At 45.5% G+C, this 14,302-nt stretch overlaps 1 protein-coding gene and 1 non-coding gene across 2 annotated transcripts; both read right to left on the bottom strand.

Moving 5' to 3' along the window:
- Positions 1–1,946: 1,946 nt before the first annotated feature.
- Positions 1,947–14,059, bottom strand: EIF4G2 (eukaryotic translation initiation factor 4 gamma 2). Its single transcript, XM_062197502.1, has 23 exons — positions 13,627–14,059; positions 13,374–13,516; positions 12,267–12,331; positions 12,025–12,090; positions 11,012–11,152; positions 10,385–10,487; positions 9,465–9,596; positions 9,311–9,377; positions 9,068–9,219; positions 8,636–8,746; positions 8,444–8,527; positions 8,261–8,359; positions 7,872–8,013; positions 7,625–7,785; positions 7,149–7,262; positions 6,490–6,615; positions 6,259–6,363; positions 5,950–6,165; positions 5,599–5,857; positions 5,076–5,280; positions 4,729–4,940; positions 4,529–4,650; positions 1,947–2,779 (listed from the first exon to the last, which is right to left on the bottom strand). Exons 1-23 carry the CDS (start codon positions 14,057–14,059, stop codon positions 2,714–2,716), a joined length of 3,324 nt encoding a protein of 1,107 aa, XP_062053486.1. The 3' UTR covers positions 1,947–2,713.
- Positions 6,958–7,096, bottom strand: LOC133764996 (small nucleolar RNA SNORD97). The gene has a single exon (XR_009866554.1). It is a non-coding gene; the product is annotated as a small nucleolar RNA SNORD97 (small nucleolar RNA).
- Positions 14,060–14,302: the final 243 nt, after the last annotated feature.

Genomic DNA, 14,302 nt, shown 5'->3' with positions numbered 1-14,302 from the left:
CATCCCCATCCAAGGATGTGAATGGTTCTCAAGGGGAGGAACCTTGGAAAAGCTGAGGGCCTGAGCAAGGTGCTCCACCGCTGGCTCTAAGATTTGTTTCTATTTATTTGAAAGGCAGTGACATGGAGGGAGTAAAGAGATCTCTCCTCCACTTGTTCACTCCCCAACTGGCCGCAGCAGCTGGGCTGGGCCAGGCCCAAGCCAGGAGCCAGAATTGTGTCTGGCTCTCCCAAACGGGAGGTACCCATGTGGGATGCTGGCATGAGGCTTAACTTGCTGCACAACACAAGCCCCAGGATGTTTTTTTTTTTTTTTTTTTGATAGGCAGAGTGGACAGTGAGAGACAGAGAGAAAGGTCTTCCTTTTTGCCGTTGGTTCACCCTCCAATGACCACCGCAGTAGCGCGCTGTGGCCAGCGCACCACGCTGATCCAATGGCAGGAGCCAGGTGCTTCTCCTGGTCTCCCATGGGGTGCAGAGCCCAAACACTTGGGCCATCCTCCACTGCACTCCCTGGCCACAGCAGAGAGCTGGCCTGGAAGAGGGGCAACCGGGACAGGATCGGTGCCCCGACTGGGACTAGAACCCGGTGTGCCAGCGCCACAAGGCGGAGGATTAGCCTACTGAGCCACGGCGCCGGCAAGCCCCAGGATGTTTACTCCAAGGATTCCTCTTCCACTAGCTGCTGTGTTGCAGGGCTAAGCGGGAAGGCCAGTTAACAGCTATCGTGGTGCCCAGGTGAGCTGTCCAACCTCTGCTTGAAAGGCAGAGCCAACAATTCCATAGACTTGACAAACTGCAAAGGTGGTTGTTTTCAAAGAGATGTTTCCCATCGGCAACTGGGAGGAACCATCAGAGATACAAAGGCAGCTGTCATGTCTGGAAACTGCTGTCATATGCAGCCTTCTAAGATGATCAAACATGTACCAGATCATAGTGCTGCAAACTAGTGACCTTGATCGAGTTTTGGTGTAGGGGTCAGAAGTTATGCAGCTTGTAACAACTTCTTCAGTTTTGTAGTATATAAAAGCCAAGACAAATTAATATGCAAACTTATTTTTAAGTAAGTCATTATGGCCAGCACCGCGGCTCAATAGGCTAATTTCTGCCTTGCGGCGCCGGCACCCCAGGTTCTAGTCCCGGTCGGGGCACCAGATTCTGTCCCGGTTGCCCCTTTCAGTCCAGCTCTCTGCTGTGGCCCAGGAGTGCAGTGGAGGATGGCCCAAGTGCTTGGGCCCTGCACCCCATGGGAGACCAGGAGAAGCATTTGGCTCCTGGCTGCAGCGGCCATTGGAGGGTGAACCAACGGCAAAAGGAAGACCTGTCTCTTCCACTGTCCACTGTCAAAAATAAAAAATTTTAAGTCATTATATATACTGATACTGAAAACATAGAATGTACCTTGCACAAGTGACCTAAGTATATTGAAATACTGTTCAATAGTATGGCAGGTTGTTAACACTGCACTGTGAGATATTTTTAAAAACTCACAGAAATAATCCCATGTGGGTAGCAGAAGTCAAGGGGATAGCACAGACTGCCATCCTGGGGAGCTGGATTAGAAGCAGAGCACAAGCCATAGCCTAACCCACCATATCCTAACTCTCCCCGACCAGGAACTTTTTGAACTGGCCTACCTTGGGGCCAATATTTATTGGTCTTGAGATGTGGGGTGCGGACAACTGGTCTGCAGCAATGATCACTTGACTGGTCAGCTAAACTGGGAGCACTTTGGCCATAGGCTGCAGGGGCACTGCTGGGCTCAAAATGTCCCCCCACCCCCTTGGTGGAGAGAGCTGGGCAGAGGGCCAGGTCCAGCTCGATTTGTACAGCCTTGCAACCAGTCTTCTGAAATCTAACATAGGTGGAAAGTCTCTGCTCAGCCTTAATGTTGCTAAGATAGCAACCAGGGCCCTGGGGATAGTTTTTTGAAGTCACACAACTGCATCAAGTATCACAATGTTTATTGATAGATACAAGTATATAAAATCAGGGCATGAACATGACTTGATAAATTAAGTAGACTTAATTTCAATACTATAATAAGAGGGACCAATTCAAATTCTCACCATTTGTTTCACACCCACAAAAACCACTTCAAGGGCATTAACGATCTCTCAAAACTGATCAGTTTTGTGCAAGTAAACCATGTTTCTTTTAAAAAGACTTGTGCACTTGCCCAGGCTCAAGGATATTAAAATCTAGCACATAAAGCCCATGACTAGAGGTAGAAATACAGGCAATATACTATTACGGCAACAACCATCAATTACAGTTAAGAATTTTTCTGTAACAACCAAATGGATAATCAAATATTGCAACAACTCAAGTATTACTGAGCAAAGTGCATTTCTACAGTATTCAGTGTTGCTATTCAGGTTTTTTAGCTAACTTAAAACAGCCTATGGTAACTGGCAGCAAAGAAGGTCCTTGCAATAGACTGCCTCTGCTTGAGAACTTAGGATGTAATTATTGCATGCTGCTAATATACTATCTAAACATTAAAGATACTCCTAAAATATTTGATGGTAGACTATGATTAAGACATTACACTACAAAAAAACCTTATGCAGAAGGAAATCCTAACTGACGTGCTTCTGCTTTAAATATTGTGAAAACATTACAGCGGAATGAATTTTCGCAGTGGTTAGGTCAAATGCAGTTACACCATAGCAACAGTATGTTTTGCACAATTTAAGGCTTTGGCTGGTTCTTTAGTCAGCTTCTTCCTCAGATTCTTCTTCTTCAGCGGTTTCTAGCCAGGTTAGCCATTGATTCACCTGTAAATTAGATTTGTAGTTTAGTAGTGTAGACATTAATCTTATTTATTTACTTTTTGAAAAAAGATTCTTCCATCCGCTGGTTCATTCCCCAATTGGCCGCATCAGCTGGGGCTGTGCCGATCCGAAGCCAAGAGCTTCTTCTGGGTCTCCAACTCATCCTCTATTGCTTTTCCAGGCCATAGCAGAGAGCTGGATCGGAAGTGGAACATCTGGGTCCATGTAGGATGCTGGCACTACCCACTATGCCACAGCACCAGCTCCTAGACATTAATTTTAAAAACTTCAAAGTGCAAGTGAACCAGCTGCTGATGTACTACTCAGAGTGGCCCAAGTTATAGAGTAGTTGGATTTGGGATTGCACACAGGCTCTTTATGGTCAAGCTCAAGGGTGATCCTTGGACACTTCGCCAGTTAACATTTCGGGACCTTGGTCTAGGATGATGACTCTTCCAATCTAAAATATGTGGCATCTTCAAACAGTCCATGGAAAATGGATAGTATCAACAGCACCAGAGTCATTTTTTTCATCTTCCATGAACTTTCTGAAGTACCTTTACCCAGTGTTAGCAGTGCTGAGGGAAGGGGACAGGACACAATATTCTTGAAAGAAGTAGATTCCCAGTCCCACTTCCCAATTATTAGTTGAGATTCCCCAAAGACCAGGGCTAAGGATAAAATCAAAGCTAGATTGTGGGGGCCAGTGCTGTGGCATAGTGGGTTAAGCCTCCACCTGAGGCGCTGGAATCCCACATGGGTGCCAGTTCAAGTCCTGGCTGCTCCTCTTCTGCTCCAGTCTCTGCTATGGGCTGAGAAAGCAATGGAAGATGATCCAAATTGGTTAGGCCCCTGCACCCATGTTGAGAGACCTGGAAGAAGCTCCTGGATCCCGGCTGCAGACCAGCTCAGCTCTGGCCATTGTGGCCATCTGGGGAATAAACCAGCAGATGGAAGACCTTTCTTTCGGTCTCTCCCTCTCTCTACGTCTCAAATAAGTAAAATCTTAAAAAAAAAAAAAAAAAAAAAAAAAAAAAAAAAGCTAGATTGGGAACCTTAGGCAAAAGATAACACTACAAGAATCAGTTTCTCCAGTCGAGTCCCCTGGAAGCCTAGTGTGAGAACTCCTAACTCTGAATCTTTAGTTTAGGAGCAGCTCCAGGCCTGCTCCTATTCTAGATTATTACTACACTGTGACTGATGTTAATTGCCCCAATGTGTAAGTTCTTGCCCCGGGACTATAAATGCACTGAATAAAAAAGAAAACCTGAAATCCAAAGCAATCTCCTTTACTTAAGAGCAAACCTAGCAGGATTAAGCTTGTGATTAAGTAAACTAAGAGTGTGTCATTGTAAGAACTAGAAAAGGAGGAATGGGTCAGAACAAGGGAGGGTAGAGTAGGAAGTATGAGTATGTTCTTAAAGCAGTGGAAGATGGCCCAAGTGCTTGGGCCCCTGAACCCAGAGGAGAGAGCCAGAAGAAGCTCCTGGATTCTCATCAGCTCAGCTCTGGCTGTTGCAGCCATCTGGGGAGTGAACCAGCAGATGGAAGACCTCTCTCTCCCTCTCAAATAATAAAAATAAAAAATTTTTGTTTTCAATTTACATCTCATACACTAACATCAATGACACACAGGGGTGAAGACAAACTAGCAGGACTATTTTTTGCCTGTATTTGTTTAAAAAGCCGTCTACTTGAACACAACAAAACTGGGGGGAAAAATGGATCAAACTTCTTTAATGAAAGATTTACCTGGAACAAAGCCTTGCCCTTTCCCGGAAACTCTTGGGTTATATCTTCTTTCCAAGCCAAGAAAGCTTCTTCTTCAATTATTTCCATGTCGTAGAAGTGAACAAAAAAGCGGAGTAACATGCCTAAGACACAAAACATAACCTCGTCACCCCCATGCTGCGTCAGGGCCCCACACTCACCCTTCTGAAACCAGTGCTCACCTTTTGGGAAGTTGCTGTTGTAGCAGTGCACCTGCAGAGCGTACAGGGCGCTGACCTGGAGATCTACGTGATCGTGGAGGAATTTCTGCATCACTGGCTTGAAGGAAAGCAGCAGCTGTTTCTCCTGCTCTAACTGTTCTTTGGAAGGAGCAGAGGAAGAATCTGTTTCATCGCTGGGTGGGTTTACTTCACTAGAAATATACTGTAAGAAGCTGTACAAAGACAAAGAGAGCCCTGTTAGAACCAGGAAGCTTTCTAACTCAAAGACAATTCTCCTTGAGGTCCCTGCTAGCACACTTATGTTTCTTCAAGTAAATACGTTACTCAAGTAGACAACCACTCCTTACCTAGTCATTAAGATGTTCACAAATCCTTTATCTACATGAAGTTTGGGAGAGATGTTATCTTTAATCCATTTATATATGGTTTGAGGGGATGGATCCAATTTTATTTGCTTCAACAGTTCCTTCTCCAATTTGAGGAGTGGGAATAAGAAACTCAGTCCCTTTCCTTCCAAAATCTCCAACATGCGGTCCTTATTCTGATCAATTTCTGAAAAGGCAAAGCAGTTTGTTTTACCTTTTCATCTCACTCAGTTGGCTTATCTAGCAGTTTTACAAATACTTTGTCAAGTGTAAGAGACTTGCATGGAAAAATAAAGAATCAACACAGCAAATGAAAACTCAACCTACAATCAGATAAAAATTAAACCATAATATCCTTTTAAAAAAAAAAAGTGTTAAGGCCTATCCATTCCAATGTTTACTTTTCAGATGGGATAAATTCCCCATACAATTAATTACACTCAAGGAATCTCCATGTGTAGTCTCTCTCTTTTTAAATAAATGAAATAAACCAGCGTTTTCTTACCTGGGAGCATTTTCTGCATATTGACCTTGCTTTGTTGAAAAAGTTCTGTTAACCATTCCCGATCTTGTAATTTAGCTAATTGCTGAAGACAAAGTAAGAAGAGAGGAAAATGGGTGCCACTTTCCAGTGGTTGAGCCAGTTCTGAAATGCTCACCAGCTCTGAAATGATGGCACGAGCTGCAAACTGTGCTAAATATGATTTCACCAAGGGGATGTCAACCTCCAGTTTGGGGCACTGGTCCAATACGTTCAGGAAAGCCTTAGGAGGAATGTTAAAAACACCATCAGTCTCCATTACAGTTTTCAACAATGAATACAAAGAATTCTTAGCAGAATCAGAAGTGTTCTAACCTGCATAAAGTTGTCACTTGTGGCTACTCCTTCCTGTTTGAGTAAACTGATCAAAGAACTTGCTTTTTCCTTATCTTCATCACTTCTGTCCAGTGACAGGATGATTACTTTGCTTAACATCTCAGGAAGAAAGTGTTTAGGAGCCCTCATTTCTTTTACACCATTGACAGCCTCATTTGCATTTCCGCTATTCAGATATTCTGTCACAACAGTTTCCTGAAAAGAACACAATCCAAGTATCATTAGCATCTTCTCTCCCTGAAACGTATCCCAAGAATTATAAACATTCATGAACTACTTGAAACTTACAGTGAGCTTAAGCAGCTCTTCCTTTGATGGTGGTGGTTTTTTGCTGGTCTTGGCAGGCTTTTCCTGGATAAGTGGTGGATTTGTTTTGAGCCCGAGCTGAGGTGTCTAAAAATAAACAGGACAGGTATGAATGTTCCAATGATACATGCTCAAGAACCAACAAGACCAAAGGGAGAGAATACCAAAGTCTTCATTTCCAAAGTGCTGGAATTCAGGTATGTGGCTGCATACCTGTCCCAGAGGTGGTGTTTGAGTGCGTGGTGGTTGTGCACTAGGAGGAATCATAGTTATCTGGGGCTGAAGCTTTGGCACTTGATTTTTATTCATTAGGAACGACTGAGCAGGCCTCAGGCTAATCTGGAATTGAAAATGAGGTATCCAAGTTAATGCGCAGCTGGTGAGCATTAAATACACTACTCTAATTCTATGCACATTTAGAATCTAGGGCAAAAGTACAACAATAATGTTTATTCCAGGTTACTGAAGACCTCATACACAGAAGTGCAAGATACTGTTATAAATCTCACATTTATCAGAATTCTCCTAGGATTAGCATGATTAAAATATTCAAATGAACAGGAAACTCAACTGTTCAGAAAATATCTTGCTATACTCTTAGTTAAGTCACCCTATTTACAGGGAAATCACAAACAGTATCTTGATAACCATTTTTCCTTGCTCTACTGACTATAATCGACTTTGCCCTCATATCTCATAATCTTCGCTCACAGGACGCTGGACATCCAGACAGAAAAAGAAGTACAGAAAAAGAGAGGAAAAGATAAAGAACTCCAGCATTAAGTCCTCTTTAACGCGTCTTTTTGTAATCATCGGGCAATAGATTTCTGAATTGACAAACTATGGTATATAAGTAACATAGGCAAATGTACCTCATCTGCATTAAGCTGTCCTTTCTTAGAAAACCGAGGTGGCATATCCTTCGACTGTCCTTGCAGCTGGGATAAGAGTCCCTGACTCTGGTTATGGTAGAGCTGGCTTAGCCCCTAGTTCAGAAAGGGAGAAAGAAAGTCTAGATAAAAAGGGGGTCCACAAATTATGGTAATCAAGTACCAAAGGGATGAGCCAAGCCACAAAGAAACCTTCACTGAATTTGCCCAGAGAAAGTAAAAGATGAAACAGTGAAGAATAAAAATCTAATCTGTCAAATAAAGTGATGAGCTTACTAGTACTTTACTAATCTTAAGGACAAGCATTTTACTCAGTTTGAAATAATTGTCACAGATGTAAATTTGGCTTAAAAAAAACAAAACCACACACCTCTAATTGTTTTTTAAAAAGCACAAAGCAAAAACCACAGATATTGCAGGATTTAACACTTTATCTGAATGCAGGAATGTTTTCTTACCTGGCTTTTCATAAACTTGCCTCCCATCTCTCCAAACTGCGACTGAGTGGGAGGCATGATGTGTCCCCCATGGCCATTGAAGAGCTGATTTGAACGATGTCGTCCCATGGTGGGTGAAAATCTATCCTGGATAACTCCTGGACCAGTACCAATTCCGCTACCTTAAAACATATACGTGGACAAATCTTAAGAACTCTATTAAAATACTTAACTCATTTTTAGTTTAATTAACTTCATTTAAAATTACCTGGCATCTGTCCAAACATGTCAGCAAGCCCTCCAAGTGGGTCCCTGTCCATTTTCATCCTGGGTGGCATGAACGGTCCCTCCAGAAAGAAGTCACTTCTCATCCCTTGAGCCATAGGAGCAGGAATAAACACTCCTAGATCCTTTAGAAATGAAACCAATAAGCCCTTTGGTCTCTGGACCCTATTTCACTTGAAGTTAAAATTCATATACTGGGGAAAATGCCAATTTCTAAAAACAATAAGCTATTAGATTTCTGTAAACAACTTCTGCCAGAAATGGCAAGACACTAAAAACACCAAACTCTACCACTAAAGATGAGCCAAGTTTTAAGTCCCTGTGTTAAGTTAAAAAACAACAGCAACGACAAAAAACTTAAAACACCCTTACTTTCACTGCATCTTGACGGATTTGATTGATCGTCTTTGGTCCATTGTCAAGAAAAGCCTTGCGAGGAACCCAATGGTGTTCTCGCAACTCTACGGTATCCTGTAGTTTAAAAAATTGGTGTAAATTTTGCTATTTATAAAGAAACACTCAGCTTATCAACTAATTTGAAGAAATCAGTTTTACCTGCAGCAGGAAACGAATCCTCGCTGGCAATTCCTTACTTAACATCAAGGAGCACATCCGGGCAAAGTACTGATCCATTAAGGACTGATCAAGATAAAAATATGCAATCAGAAGAGCTAAAGCCAATGTATGCCATCAAAGGATGAGCAAATCTTAAGACAACCTACTAATTTCCATTAGCAACACACACACCTTGGCTCGTTCATGGTCTAATCTCGGTCCCACTGTCCTCATTATCTGACAGAGGCACTCCAAATCCTCTCCCATATCTTTGAGTTGGACTCTCTTCTTCTTTTCCAAAAGCTACCAAAGAATGAAATATCATGTCAGCAAAATTTTTAAGTTATTCTTGTTCCGGTGCAGCATTTTCCTTTATGTTTGGGCTGACTCTTAGTTCCTAAGCACTTTCATAGCACCATAGCACTTTCAGTCTATGAAGAAATCTCTCCAAATCCAGCAATTCATCATCACTTCTACCCCTTCGTAGCAAACCCTGCATTCTTCCTTACTAGATGCCGTTTCACAAGGTTAACCAGCCAACCCATATTCTCAAATGGTGCTAAAGCGGACTCATTTCTCTCAAGTAGTCATGTACCCAGGGAGCCTACAGTCCATCACACTTACTGTTTTGATGCACTTATGAAGGATAGATTCATGAATAAGATCAAGCTTGCCAAGTTCTCCAATGAATTTGATGTTCCCCAACATCTTGATCTTAGCAATGGCTCTCTGTTCCTCCTCCTCGGGGAGGAGGGGATTTTCACGCTTATCATAGACTGAAAAACACAAACAAAACAAAACCTAAGGATAAAGCCGACATTCAGAATCAAACCGAAAATATACTTAGTATCATATACAAATTCTTACCATCAACATTTCTGGTTCGATTTTCAAATTCATCTTGTAATTTGGAAATTAGGAGGCGTCTGAATGTCTGTTGGAAACAAAAGGTAGTTCTCAGGCTTTATTGACAAAGACTTTCAAATCAATTATAAAAAAGTCAACAAAAATTACCACTCACTGTGCTTTGCTTCTGTCCTGGCTGACCCTCTGCTGCTGGGCCATCAAAGTTTGGTGCATCTTCTGCCAATCGCAGACATAGCTGAGCATACAGTGAGCTATACTTTGGCTCTTCTAGGGCTTTGTCCACAATCTACAAAAAAAAAAAAAATTTTTTTTTTTTAAATCACACTCCTATTAAAGAATCCTTCTTTTGTAACATTACTTTTTTAGTCTTAAGGATTATAAATTTCCTAACTTCTCTGACAAACTACTACAAATGTCTAACCTATAATTTGAAATAAAGGTTCCCTTTTCATAAGGTTTATTGTGTAAACTAAATCCATCTTGTAAAGTGCTTTAAACAGAAAAATCCGACACTAGCTTTTCCAGTGTACCATATCCCATATCAGAACGTCTGGTGTTTTGAGTCCTGGCTACTCTGCTTCTGATCCAGCTTCGTACCAATGTGCACCCTGACAGCTGGAAGACAGCTCAAGTATTTGTTCTGACACCCAGGTGAGAGAACCAGAGTTCCAGAATCCTGGCTTTAACCTGGTTGATGAAGGCATTTGGGGAATGTGTAAGTGGATGGAAGGAAGCTTGTTCTCTCCATCTTTCATAGCAATGAAATTAGTTAAAGGTCCAGTTATCCAGATCTCATCCCTAGCCCCAGGAATTAGAATGTATATTAGACAGCTTAAGTCCAACTATCACACAGCTGATTCTTAAGACCCAAACAGTGTCTTACACAAAAAGAAAACAGAATAGCTGCTGATAGACCCTAATTCTTTATTTAACCTTATTACAAACATACATTCACCTACTAAACCTGATCACTATCAGTATCCAGAGATATAACTCACACATCAGGGTTTTATGCAAGTGGAGAAAAACTCAGGTTAAATATTTTCCTCTTTTAAGCCAAAATTTAAAACTTACCAGCAGTATGACCCCTTTAAGGATGAGTTTAGACTCTACACCCACATTGAGGAGCTCAAGGCATAGCTTGTCGAACTTTTCAGGAGTAAGCTTATTTAGTATGCTAGGAGAAAAAGGAATCATGTTGTAAGTGTCAACAGACATACACAATTACTTTCAACTTTTAAATATTTCTTTTACTTGCCTCCCTTATGATCAAGATACTGTCTGTTTACCTCACTGAAAGGGATGCTGAAATAAGCCTATCACTATTTAGATTATAGTATCTGTTCCAGCTTGGGGTTTCCCAGGTATTTGGCAAGAAGCTTTTCTCACCTCCTAGAACATAAGGTTTTCTCATTATCAGGGTTAGACCATGAGCTAAGACTGGCATATTCCTTAATTCACTGGGCCACATACCAGGCCAAGTGGGACATCAGCACAGCAGGCCTATGAATGTTAACTCAAAGGTGGAAAAGGAAAGCTACCACAAGCTCCAAAATACAGATGTGTTGCTTTTCATTTTAAGGCAATTCTTTAAACACCTATGTTACTCATTAAACTCCTCTTTTTTAGGCAAGAACCTTGCCTAATTAATACAACACATGCGCACCACAGAAATAAAGTAAAACAGATCTCAAAACTTACCCTCTTACTTTCCTGAAGATTGCATCATGTCGTTCTTTTTCATTTGCGGAGTTGTTTGCTGCGGAGTTGTCATCTCGTCTAGTGCTTCGTGCAGGAATCCATTTCTGAGCGTTTTGCCCTGGGGTTTTCCCCAGGAACTCGCTGAATAGAAAAGACTTAAAATTAAAAAAATGTAAAGCGTGGCACACATTCATACATCAAATATCACGCTGAGCAATGATTCTCCTGGGGTGGTGTGAGGCCTAGTGGTTAAGACATATACTGCCCATACTGGAGTGCCTGGACTTGAGTCCTAGTTCTGCTCTTACTCTAGCTTCCTGCCAATGTGCACCCTGGGAGGCAGCAGGTGATGGCTTGCATAGCTGGGTCCCTGCCATAACTGTGGGAGACCTGGACTGAGATCAGAGCTCTGAGCCTTGTAGCCACTTGGGGAATCTACCAGCATATGGGAGCATGCGTTCTAAAAATAAAAATCATTTTGAACAAGGAAGCAGTTTAGCTTTTCTCAACTTCCTTCACTACAGGGCAACTCAATCACTGGTTCTCCAACAGCAGTGTCAGAATCACCTAAAGGACTTACTGAAACAGACTGATGGGCCCACCCTGGTTTCTGTTTTAGTGGGTTTGGGCTACTGCCTAAGAGTGTGATTTCCACTGAATATTCCTAGGTGCTGCCAAGCTTGTAGACCCAGGAACCACACCTCCAGAATTATCCCTTTCTAATGTTTTGTGGCCATACTGCACTTTAACAACACCAACCAAGTAGGGACAATTGCTGATTTCAGACATAACATTGGTAAAAATGTTAGAACAGGAGGAAAAAACTAGCAATTTGAGAGCCTCAACTCACATCAGATGACTGGGCTAAGGAATAATCAAGAGCCGATATTCTGTATTTAGGGTATCTAGCAGAAAGCATTCCCCGTAAGCTTAGGACTCCTGATGTATGTATGCTATGCATAGAAAACACCTTTAACCTAACCTACGGACTCCTCTTCACACATCTACCTTACCTGTTGCCAGCAGTCTTGGGATAGTGCTGAGGTGCACCCCTACTTCCTCCTCCGCCCGAAGAAGCACTGTTTAAAAAAGAAAATTTTTCTTTACTATACCCCAATGATGTCTCACTTAAATTTTAAGTTATAAAGGAGCTCTTCACTAAAAAGATAGTATTTGAAAATTTCACTTTAATGGTGACCCTAGTTTTGCAAAGGGCTTTTCCCAAACAATCCCCCAAATAAATCTACACACATACCTGAAACGAGAAGCACCCCCTTCTGCAATCGCACTCTCCACTTTGGCGGCTTGACAACGAAGAATCTTCAAAAGAATAATATTAATGGATAGGGTGGGGAGGGGAGGGGATGGGAGCAATGAAAAACCTAGAATGAGAAAGAGTAGGGAAATTAGACACCGCTCCCGCAGCCGTCAACCTCCACCAGTCCGTCTACTTCAGACCCTGCTACTGCCTCTGCCTGACCTTTCACTGCATTGCAGATCCCCTACGACTAAAATAGAAAGGATTCCGAGCACAAACGGACGGAAAACGGGGCTGTTTGGCCAACTGGAAACCCTAGGGGGTCCAGAATGCCGGGAGCGGCGTCCACGGAAGTCCGAGAACACGCCAAGCGGCCGGGAACGAACGTTTGCGAGCAGCGACATTCCAGCGCCGGCCGCGCCGCGCACCGGGCTCCCGCCGCGCGCCGGGCAACAGGCGGCCTCCCCGCGGCCCGGGCCCGGGCGGGCGGAAGGCCAGGGCCACAACATGGCAGCAGGAGCCTCCGCCCCGCCGTCCCCTTCCTGGGAACAAAAGAGCAGTGGGTTCCTCCCGCCAGGCCCGAGCAGGGAAGTGCTTCCGACGGCTTCCCCGGAGGCCGCGGGTCCCCGGCGGGGAGGAGCGGCTCTTTGTTCTCGGGCCGGAGGGCGGCCCCCGGCCCCCCGGGCCACCACGGGCGCGGCGGCCCGCTCCCCGCACACCTCTCCCCGCCGCAGGCCGGACTCCGGGGCTCCTGCGCCTCGCCGGTCCCGCGCCAACGGCCGGGCCCCGCCGCCGGCCCGAGTCCCTGCCGCCGCCGCGCACGCGGCCCCACCACGCTTCCTCGCCGCCCGAGCACGCCCGCGCCGCGACGACCGCGACGCCGCCGCACCAACTTCGCCGTCTCCCCAGCTGCTCCGCGAGCGACGGGAATGGGGAACTGAAGCCCGAAACCCTCCAGTGCCCGAAATGCAGAGGGAAACGCTCAAGGAGGGCCGCCCCGCCCGGCTCCGCCTGCGGCCGCCATTTTGTACCGCCTGAGAAAGAAGCGGCCGGGCACGGCGGCCATTTTAGAGCGCGGCACTCGGCGGCGGCGTCTCCACTCACCTTCACCAAGAACTCAGCAGCTGCCACCGCAGCTGCCTCCTCAGGATCCGGTCGTCGGGGACGGGGAAGGGAGGGGGAAGGGGAACGGAAAACAAAAAAGGGGGAGGGAAGGGGAAGGAAGGAGTCGGGGACGGCTGGAAACGCTCAGCTCAGAGGAGTCGCTGCTGCAGCCACCACCCGGGTCCCGCGGCCACCTCCATAGAGCTCCGGCTCGCTGCTGGCAGTGAGGCGTGTCTGAATCCGAACTTATCACTCTGGGGCAGCCGAACCCACCAGGGCCGCCCCGAATGGCTCCCTCGCCGCCCAATCAGCAGCCCGGTCGCCGTCCGCCACCAATCCGCGCAGGGCGCCGGGGAGGAGCCACCGGGCCAAGCTCGGTTGCGGCGCAGCTCCGCCGCAGTGCGCAAAGCCATATTCGCGAAGGCTCGGAGGCCAAGCCGGCGGCGTAAGGGGCGGCGCAGCGCTGGCGAGATGCGGGCCTCTTGCGTAAAGTCGTGGAGCCCTATTGAGTCTGCGTTGGTGTGGCCGCTGCATCTTCCTGCACAGTTTCTTTGTTTCCCGAGTCCGTAGCCCGTGCTTGAGTTGTGCAAGCCTCCTTTCCCCTGCCTCGTGTTGTGCCCAGGGATTCGGGAGGAAAGCTGTAGCTTCTGCCTCACCCCGATCCTGATCGTGTCGTGTGTGAGCATTGATTTCCCGGGCGCCCCCAAGGAACTGTGGTTGTCCCTCGCGGGCCGGGCCTCCTTGGGACTGGCCTGCGGGGTTGCGGCCTGGCGTCCCCGGGGCGCTGCGCCGGGAATCCTAACTCAGAGCCCGGGGTTCGGGCCCGGGAGAGAGCGTCCACGAGACGAAACTTGCACCGCCGTGCGGGGGGGAAGAAGCTCCATTCAGTGTCTCGCTGACCCAGCCTCGGCAGCGCGAATGAGGACGGG

Source organism: Lepus europaeus, chromosome 7, assembly GCF_033115175.1.
Source record: "Lepus europaeus isolate LE1 chromosome 7, mLepTim1.pri, whole genome shotgun sequence".
Classification (NCBI taxonomy): domain Eukaryota; kingdom Metazoa; phylum Chordata; class Mammalia; order Lagomorpha; family Leporidae; genus Lepus; species Lepus europaeus.
The sequence above is the reverse complement of the archived record's forward strand: the minus strand, read 5'-3'. Positions and strand labels throughout refer to the sequence as shown.